At 54.8% G+C, this 9,957-nt stretch overlaps 1 protein-coding gene across 2 annotated transcripts in view; it reads right to left on the bottom strand.

Moving 5' to 3' along the window:
• HTT (huntingtin) overlaps positions 1 to 9,957 on the bottom strand; it is a 145,896-nt gene that overhangs the window by 3,834 nt on the left and 132,105 nt on the right. Inside the window, exons 59-66 of one of the 2 annotated variants that reach the window (XM_081304714.1) lie at positions 9,744 to 9,873; positions 7,995 to 8,150; positions 5,218 to 5,408; positions 3,511 to 3,625; positions 3,196 to 3,409; positions 2,788 to 2,893; positions 1,117 to 1,279; positions 774 to 934 (exon numbers count right to left, since the gene is read on the bottom strand). In XM_081304714.1, coding sequence (XP_081160840.1) covers positions 774 to 934; positions 1,117 to 1,279; positions 2,788 to 2,893; positions 3,196 to 3,409; positions 3,511 to 3,625; positions 5,218 to 5,408; positions 7,995 to 8,150; positions 9,744 to 9,873 — 1,236 coding nt within the window. Of the gene's footprint in view, positions 1 to 773; positions 935 to 1,116; positions 1,280 to 2,787; positions 2,894 to 3,195; positions 3,410 to 3,510; positions 3,626 to 5,217; positions 5,409 to 7,994; positions 8,151 to 9,743; positions 9,874 to 9,957 lie in introns of those variants that run through there. The other variant, XR_014023355.1, reaches the window with a different exon arrangement.

Here is a 9,957-nt window from a genome sequence, read left to right as displayed (position 1 = left end):
CAGCCTCACTGTGCTCCTGGGGAAATTCTTTCCTGACCAGGCCTCCACGAGGCCCAGAAAGAAAGGATCAAGGGTGGCCAGAGTAGCCAAGGAGCATCCTGCAACCTATAACCCTCTCCCAGCAGGGCAGGGGCGTGGGCAGAGCTGGCCCAGGAGGTGGGAGCCCTGCAGGCAGATGCTCGCTCCTAGCGCTCTGTGCCACGGCACTTACCTGGCCAGGCCACCTGGGCAGCACTGGCTGGTGGCTGGTGCTCCCGCGTACCCTGCTCAGGGCAGGGAGGGCCTCTGCCTGGCCGACCCTCCCAGGCACGCCGGGTGAGGCTGTGCTGGTCAGAGGCTCCTGTGGTCTGTCTGGGGGAGGGCTGCCTAAGGAGGAGCTCCTGGCCACCAGCACTGCAGGATGGGTCAGGGGATGGGGGCTGGATCTTTACTTATGCCTCTCCCTAGGAGGGCCATCACACAATGAGAGCTAATGAGAAGCAGCACAGGAAAAGCCCAGCACTCCCAGGCTGCCCTGCCTCCCCTTTTTCCCCTCCACTGGCCATAATACTTCTGCCACACACCAGCCCCTCTGGGCAGCCTTGGTTGGCTCGAAAATGCCTGGCCTTCTGTTCTGTGTCCCTGTCAATGTTTTACATTCTCCTCGACATCTGTGGGGCTCTGTGAAGGTGAAGAAGTTTCTAAGCTTTCAACAAAACTGAACCCAGGTGCCCTGGGACAGGCAAGGCCTGGAAGCAGGCAGGAACCCAGCCATGAGGTCCAGGGAAGGATACATTGCCGAAACCCACGGGCTGGTGGACGCACTGACAAAGAAGCAGGAGAGGCTCCACATGGCCATGGCGACTGGGGTCCTCTGCGTGAAGTTGGACAGGGACAGCATGACCCAGTCCCGGACCATGGATGACTGCCCAGCACTGTGCAGAGTCTGAAATACCTGGGAAGGAGCGAGACACCTGAGCACAGGGAAGGGCCTGGGGGCGGGGCGGGGCGGGGTGGGGTGGGGAGCGTGCATTGTCCCCGCAGGGTCATCTTTAGGGGAGGAACCTGGCCCTCCTGGCAAATCCACTGGAAGTCGGGCTGACTCCCTGCCCCCTCCCTGTCCCACAGACAGCTCACCTTGTAGACCACAGTGGCCATGAACTGTGGGTATGGCTGCTGGTTGGACAGAAACTCTCCAATGACTTTGTTCATGACATCCTGGGGTGGGAAGAAGTCATCCAGGAACTGAGGCAGGATCCTGGCCACCACCCTGGCTTCACAGGGAAAGCCCTTCCTGATCCTGGAGAAAGGGGTGGGCCAGAGACTCAGCCTGATCCCTAAACCCCAAACCCGCCTTGGCAGAGCCAACATGGAACCAGGGCCCCTGATTAAAAGGGACACTCCAACTGGGGCCCAGGCTAAACCTGAGTATGAATTCTGAAAGCAGAAAGGCCAAACCCTGGCTGTCCCTTGTCCTCCTCACAGGGATGGGGAAGATGACTGCCACTGGGTATAGGCTCAGGGCTTCCAAGTACACAGAGTGGACTTTGCAGAGGGGAGTGACTATCAGGTAAAGGGTGGCGGGGTGGCAACATTACGGAGGGGAATTCTCTACGTCAAAATGGTCTATGACAGATCCTGTTGCCCTGAACCAGGAATGCTTTTCTTCTTTCCCAATCTGTACCCCAACAGTTCTCTTGTCGATCGCCCTCTCAACAGAGCCGAGAGCCTGCCCACTGCAGCACCCTTCTCAGTGCTGACAGCCAGCATCTGTGATGACCCTACCAGTGCACACACAACTGTGTCCATGGCTATGAAGCACAGGCACTGACCAGGAGTCCTACTCTGTCACTTCAACCAGTACCTCCCATTTTGGCTGCTGGACAGTGGCCAGCTGAATTCTTGGGTTAATGCTCACTGGAGCAATTACTTCCTTGGCAATAGACTGTAAGTTCCTTGAGGACAGGGGCTTGGCTGTGCACCTGCTTGTCCCCAGTTGCCCCTGAGCCTGGCTGTGGTGGTACTCTATGAACATGCGGTGCTGCAAAGCTCATTCCAAAATTCAACATGGAAATTTAACATGCTGGGAGGACACACAAGGTTCCTCAAAGAGAGTGCTCGCGGTAAAGTCCAACGGCTTCCCACTGCTAGAATGAGCAGTGACCACAGGCCGAGTGTGGTAACAGTTTTACCTGGACCGAGAGATCTGAGGGGAGAAGTAGGGCATTGTTCTTGAGAGAAAGCCCAATAAGGCCGCACCTGCTCTCCAGGGCTTGTGAGTCAAGTTAGCACTGAATAAAAGTGCACTCCAGGTGTGGGGCGGGAAGGTCACACCCCTCACAGCTTTTCAAGATGCTTGTTAGTTCTGCTTTACTCTTCCTAGTGCTGTCTCCGACACTGCTTCTGGGTGCCATGGGATCCCTCCCATGGCCCTTGAGGGCAAGAAGGACCCTGCTACCACCTGGCTCCTCTCTCATGAAGGGCAGCAGGATTAGGGCATTTTAATTGCTGCATGCCCAGCCTCCCAGCATCTGACCATTTAAGTGCCCAGGCCACAGCCCAGGACTGTAGGTGACGTCCTTGAAGCCTCCAGGAAAAAGGGACAAACGTGGCGGTTAGCACCACAGTGCTGAGTCCAAGGATGGCCTCTCAACAGGAGAGCCCAAGCAGGATCAGGGTGGGGCAAGGAAATTGGTGGGACCATGGCAAAGGCGCCAAGAGGTGGAGCAAATATGCAGGCACCAGGCAACTCCTTCTGGCTCTGGCTCCAGGGCAGTTCAAGGCTGCCAGGTGGGCTGCACCTCTTACCTATCAAAAAGAACAGACACCCGCTCCATAGCCACGATCACAGACTCGCTGTCGGGGGCCACAGGGTTTGGGTCAGAGGCTCTACCAGGGCTGGCTTTCTCCTTTCCTGAAACAAAAGCGCGCAGTGGAAGGTCATGCAAGTGAAACCCCAAGGCTGCACAGACACTTCCCAGTGTGCCGGAGTTCCACAGATCATCAGGGGTAGCAAGGACACCCCCAATCCTCAGCCAAGGGACGAGGGACAGAGGGTTCTGAATCTTTCTGGCAAGTGAGGGGATGGCTCAGGACAACACCAAAGGTGCTGCATACCAGGGGCCTGGGCCTGTGTCCCTCAAGTGAGCACATTCCTCTCTCCCGTATCGCTGAGCACAGTGGCCCTGGGCAAGTCTACAATCCAAGACCGCTCACCTGTGTACATGCAGGTGAGCATCAGGCCCAGGGCCGCCATGGCCCGATGTGGGCTGTGAACGTTCACTCTGTCCACACTCAGCTTGACCAGGGATTCTGCATCCAACCGGGAGAGCTGCTCAGAGAGCAGGAGGCGCTCCAGTCCTCGGAGGGCACAGTGGTAGATAGTGGAAGGGGTGGCCTCCTCGCTGCCAGACAGCATCACCCCACACATCTGCACGAGAGGAAAGGCTCAAGCACTCCCCCCACCCCACCACCACCCCCTGATCGACACCGACCTTCCCGCGTCCAGGAGCATAGCTGAGGCCTGCTCACCTGTATCACTGATGCTGAAAACTCCGGCCCCACGTCCAGAGGATAGTTCTCCATCAGGTAGAATGCAGTGGCACACATCACCAACACGTGCTGCTGGCTGTGCACATTCACGCAGCTGGAAAGGGAGCCGATGGCCAAGTTTAGCCACAAGCAGCCTGCTTTACCCGCAGCTAGAACAGTCAGCCCTTCTGTGAGCACAAAGCCACAGGCCACACTTGCCCCTCCAGGCCTCTGCACTTGGGCCGTCTCCAGGGCGGCACACAGAGCCCTCTGTCCTACAAGCCACTCTGTGCTGCCTGCCCCAGCGAGGCCTGCAGAACCCCTCACACCAGGTAGTCCCACCTGCTCTTGAGGGTGCAGTGCTCTCCCTGTGAGGCACACACCACCTCATAATACTGACTCACGGGCTCTCCCAGGGGTCCCTGGCCTGTGACTGGACAAGTGGTCACTGAATGAGGGAGCCGTTGCACCATCACCCACACTCAGGGGGCCCACGGCATGCTCCTATCGGTCACTAGGAGGCCCTGCCTCTACTACTTTGCCCAGGACTCCCCCTTCTGCTCAAGGAACTGAAGCCAGGAGTGCTCACCATCTCTGCCTAGACACTGCAGCTCCTGTGCCCCTCACTCCTCTGTGCCCTGGCAACTCTCAGTACAGACTGCATTCCTGTGATGCCAGGCTCTGCGATCAAGAGGACAATGGGCAGCTAGGGCCCCCTACAGGCCTGCACCACCTCTGGCCTGAAGGAGGTGGTCTCTGCCCTGCCAGGCCCCAGTGTGTCCCTGCCCACACACTTCTACACTGTCTGAATTTTGCACCCTCGTGGCATCATACCTATTGGGTCTAAGACCCTCACTGTGCATTCCAAACCTCATATTTAACTCCACCCTTGATCCTCTTGTCCAATCTGCACTCTGGTCAAAGAGGACAGTTGGTTTTCCTGTCAGCCCTCTTCTCAGCTCCTCACTCTTGCCCTCAATCCCGAGTCTAGGCCTGATGAAACCCAACCCACTCCTTGAGGTAGGTGCTGAAGACAGCTCCCTGGGCAGGCACCCACTCTGCCCTAGACCTCCCCAGGGCTTACAGGACACGTTTCTGATGAACTCCTCTTTCTCTTCTTTTCTTGGTTGGGGACTGAACACAGGGGTGCATTACCACTGAGCTACATCCCCCCAGCCATTTGTGAGACTTGATTTCAACAAATTTCCCAGACTGGCTTGGAACCTGTGATCCTCCTGCCTCAGCCTCCCAAGTTGCTGTGACCACCGGTGTGCTGCGCCATGCCTGGACTATCTTCTATGGGGTCCTGCAACATATCTGTGCTGAACTCTACGTAAAGCTAAGGGAACATGAGTTTGAGGTCAGAGCCACAAAGGGTGACCACCTGGGGGAGCTGCAATCAGGGTGCCAAGTCTGGCAGAGGATGAGACTGCTGTCCTTGCCGAGGAGTAACAGATGACTGCACCAAAGAGTGTGGCAAGTGCTGGGGCAAAGGCAGCAGAGGCAGGACATGCCATCTAATTGTGGGCATCCACACAAGTTTTTGGCAGACATTCCTATTCTTGTATCAGTGATCTCAGACACTGTCCCCAGAAAAGTGCACCCACCCAGTTCTCTGCCCATCTGGCCAGGGGCTGGGCATGCCCTCCAAGAGGCAGAACAAGGCTCTTTCCTGTTCCCAAACTGTGCCCAGCCAGCCCCACTCACTGGGCTGCTCCTCGGAGGTTAGACAGGAGGTAGTCGCTAACAAACGGGACGAGCTGCTTGGCTGTGTCGTCCAGAAGATCGCACTCCAGTACATAGAGGACTCCGTGGAGGGCTCCAATCTGGCTGGGCAGGTGGCTGCTCCTGAGTGTGCCCTCCAGCAGGCGGCTGACTGGCTCTGCCACAGCCTTGTCCTGGGCACAAGCACAGACACAAGCTGCCCAGGACACCTCAAGGCTCCTATCTCAGTGGCCCACTTCCCCAGCCAAGAGGGGGCTGTCCCCATGCTACGGTGGAGTCCAGCATGCAGCACAATTCTTAGAGTGGCCAAGACTCACTGAGAACAGGCTGCGTGCAGGGGCGGCCCCTGTGCCCAACAGTCTGTGGAGATGGTAAGGTTGATGCAGACAGTGAGGTTTGGCTACCCTCTTCTGGGAGTCTGGAGGTTTGGCCCGGACCCTCCGAGGTGCCCAGGGGACCAGCCCCAGTGAACGCCCTGGACACTGAGTCTCTCTTGGGCTCCCTGGTTGGCACTTACACATCTGCCATCATAGCTCCTTGCTGGGGAGTCAAGCATGTCCCCAGCCTCCACCAGGAGGGGACTCTGGAAACGTGCCTTCTCCCGCTGCTGATTTTTCTTTCAGTTTTTCACTGTAATAAATCTTAGCTCTGACATCTTCTAGAATGAATCTAAGGGTAGCCTTGGGACCCTATGCTAACTTGGCCGGAATGGCATCAATTCCACTGAGTATTTTCTACAGCTAGACAGTACACCCTCCACCAGGAACTCCAGTAACAGCAGAGAGGACTCCACAGGAAGAGGCGTGCAGGTGGGGACACGTGTGAATGGCAGTGCCTCAGGAGAGGCAGGTTCAGGGCCTCCACTGGACCAATAGCAACAAGAGGCGTCTGGCCATCCACTCTCTGGGGAAGTCTATACCTGGTGGTCTCAGTCTGAAGGAAGGTGACACTCTGCCACTCACTTCCTTTTCGTCCCCACCCACACCCCTGGGACTGTGTGGCACCTTCCTGAGGATTGCTCCCACCCAGGCCAGCAGTCCCACTTCTGCTAAGGGCTGCAGCTCTGACAAGAGCAGGCAAAGAAAACAGTGCATTGGGCGCAGTGCGGTCTGCAGCAACACAGCAGGCGGCCACATTCAATCTCAGAGGAACATTTGCGTGCATAGAAGGGGGAACTGGGGCCATGTGCCATCTGCCCTGGGGTCTGTTTTGGAAATCATTACTCACTTGATGTATCTGATTTAAACTGGCTGGGGATCTGGGCCTGAGCACAAAGCCACAGCTGGGATGAAGGCCAAACCCCAGCAGCTGAGCTCCACAGGGGGAAAGGACCTCCCACGAGCCAGCAGCACCCACAGGGCACTTGCCCTGAAGAGTCACGTTCACTCAAGGGGACCCAGGTGCTCACTGTTCCTGCTCCCTGCATGGCACCATGGCACCAGGACCCAGGCGAAGGTTACCTATGATAGACTGTTCCTTGCTCTAGCCTCTGTGCTCAGTTATGGCAGATTCTACAGGGGCACAGTTGGGGAGGGTGAGAGTGGACTCCACAATGTGCTGTGTGTCCTGTGCCTTTATCAGGTTGGACAGGACTGGATGTGGCACTGGAGCAGAGCTCAAGGCATGTGGGGGATGAGTCCTGGCAGATTCCTCCTCAGTACTCCTGCCAGGGGTCTTGAGTGCCTGGTATATGGCGGCCACTCTTGTGTCCACTGAATAAATGAGTTTCTATTGCTACCAGAGAGTGAATAAGAAACATCACAATTACAGGATAATGCTAAATGACAAAAAGAGCAAATACACACCTGCTTCAACAGTCAGGATCCGTCCCTGTAATGGCAGTGCTGACACTCTGCATTGTGCTCTAACAAGGGACGGGTCTGTAGGCAATCGCCTGCATGTGTGCACTAGAGGTCTGGACAGTGAGGATCACATGGTAACGGCACATGGGGCAGGGAGTCACACGACACTGGCGGGATTCTGATAAACTGGCCGCAGAATGAGGAACTTGTCATGGGGGCTCTGCTCCAGTGATCAGGATAATGTCCTTATCAAGGAAGTCCCAGGGAGTTGTCTGCCCTTCCACATGAGGACAAGCAAGAAGGTGCCTGCTGCCAAGCAGAGAACAGCCCTCCCCAGGCACCACGCTGCCAGCGTGTTCATCTTGGACTTCCCAACTCCAGACTACGAGCAATCAATTTCTGTTGTTTACAAATTACCTAGCCTAAGGTATTCTGTGACAACACAAATGGGCTAAGACAGCCCAAAGCTAAGAATAGACTCTAGGATCCAGACTCTGGGAGTGGCATTAATGGTTAGGGTGACAACAGGTCCCCAAGGGGGAGACTGCGTCAGCTGAAAAGCACAGGGGATCCAGATCACATGGAAAAGTAGTGGGGCTGCCAGGCTGCAGGCAGACTGGAGAAGCCAGTCATGTCCCCCCTCTGTGCTGTCCCTGTGCCATCACAGACTTGTGGCTTTGTGCGGACAGTCTATTGCAATGACAGAACCAAGGTGTACAGGAGTCCAAAACTGCACTCAGCCACAATGCATGCCACGGTGCCCTATGGGATAGCACTGACAGGAACTGAGGCCTCTCTAGTTGGCCACAGCCACAGCTCACATGTGAGAGGAGTGCAGCCTGGGTCAGGCATATGAGGGATGTGGCCACACTCAGTACGTCTGGCCAACACCAGCCCCAATGCAGAGCAGGCCCGAGGGGCCTCCACACAGGGAGCCTCTATGCCAGCTTGACTCACCATTCCCAGGACAGCAGCCGCCTTGCAGGTGGCAGGCACTAGGTACTGGAGGAGAATCTCATCTTCGGAAGGGTGCACCCTCCGCAGTTCCATCAGCGTCAGATACATCATCTCAAATTGGTTGCGCTCAGTGAACAAGTCAGAGACCACGAGAAGCTGGAGACAGTGAGACAGCAGGGGAGAGTTACACTAGGAGCAATGGGAGCAACTCAGGCCAAAGGCTGCCGGGGGTGAGGCACACCCTAACATCCATGGGAGAATAAAATACAGGCATTCCACAGGGGCCCTGACTGGAAAAAGAACTCAGTGCGAACCTGGAGACCTAAAGCACAGGATGAAAACCTCTCCCTGAGTGTCTTGTTTGTTAAAAATGCCTCTGCTACACACACCACACAATAAACACACCACACACAGATACAACCTGTGTATGTGGACCAGACACACATCACAGGTGGAGGCAAGCTAAGGTCACACCTGTGAGGGACACTCACCCCATACCCTCCCTATAGCCCTCAAAACCTTCAGGAAGAGAAAAAGGGGGGATCAGTTGTTTCAAAAACAAGAGTTTTGGCAACCACTCTCTTGTCTCCCAAGCATTCCTGTCTCCAAAATCAGCTCTCACACCATACCTAGGTCTCAGCCAGGTGCCAAAGGCAGGCTGGAGTCAGTAACTCATCTAGACCAGCGTTCACAAGGGGCCATGAGGATGCGCAGAAACCCGAGCCTTTCTAGGGGCTTGAGAGGCAAAACCATTCCCATGATCATACCAACCTCACCCTCATCTCTCTCAGTGCGCGGTGGAACTTTCTAGAGGTTCTATTTTCTAATAAACTAGACTTTTGCAAACATGTAAAATAAAGCCACTCACTACTTTTCAAAAATTATTCCTTATAAAAATTGTTTAAAGTGGACTAAACAACTACTTCATAAAGCTTGTATTGCCAACCCTGTGAATACTGATATAATCCACAGAAGCAAGTGCCCTTTGAGGTCCTCACTAGCTGAAGAGCTGTGACCCTAAGAGCTAAGACTCCTAATCTGAGATATTCTGAATGGGTGCTTCTCAGAAGGGGGAACCTGGAGTGTGGGGCTGTTTGCTACAGACCTGGAAGGGGCAGACACCTGGAAAGTGAAAGCAACGACATTTCACCACACGTGCACCGTAAGAGAGTGTCATACACTTGTGATCCCAGCCACCTGGGGGACTGAGGCAGGAGGATCTCCAGTTTGAGGACAGCCTCAGCAATTTAATGAGGTCCTAAGCAACTTAGTGAGACCCTGCTTGAAAATAAAAAGGGCTAGGGATTTGGCTTAGTGAGTTCAATCCCCAGTACCCCCCAAAATAAGAGTATTAACATTCTCTGGATTGCAGATGAAGAAAACCACCCCTTTACCAATTCAGAAACACTAAGGTATCAGCCTACAGCCAGGAGTCTGTAAAAGCTCTTTCAAAGGTTTTTTTTTTTTTTTTTTTTTTTTGGGGGGGGGGGTTTGGTGGTGCTGGGGTTTGAACCCAGGGCCCTATGCATGCAAGGCAAGCATTCTACCAACTGAACTATAACCCCAGCCCTTCTTTCAAAGGTTCTTAGACATTATAAACCATGTGTGTGTGGTACACACGTGTCCCTGTGTGTGCATGCTGTTTGTGCATATATGCGGCATCTGGTACATACATGCATAGTAGTGCCTGTGTGTGTGTGTGGTTGGTTACATGCTCCTGCGAGAGAAGGATGGGGAAGGTGAACTTACAGATCGAACCACCTCACTGATGAGCATGACGGGGGTCCTTCTGGCTGAACTGGATGGCAGGATCCAGCGGCTGTACAGTTCAAGCAAAAACTGGGAACAGGAATGGACATCAACTCCAGCCCGGTGCTTCCTGCAGAGTATAAAACATGGATGGATATTTTCCCCATACACAGATAACAGGTTCATTTCAAGAAGCACCACAAAACCAAACAAC

Source organism: Spermophilus citellus (genome assembly GCF_964194105.1).
Source record: "Spermophilus citellus genome assembly, chromosome: 8".
Lineage (NCBI taxonomy): Eukaryota > Metazoa > Chordata > Mammalia > Rodentia > Sciuridae > Spermophilus > Spermophilus citellus.
Note: the sequence above shows the minus strand (reverse complement) of the source record. Positions and strands in the feature narration are given on the sequence as shown.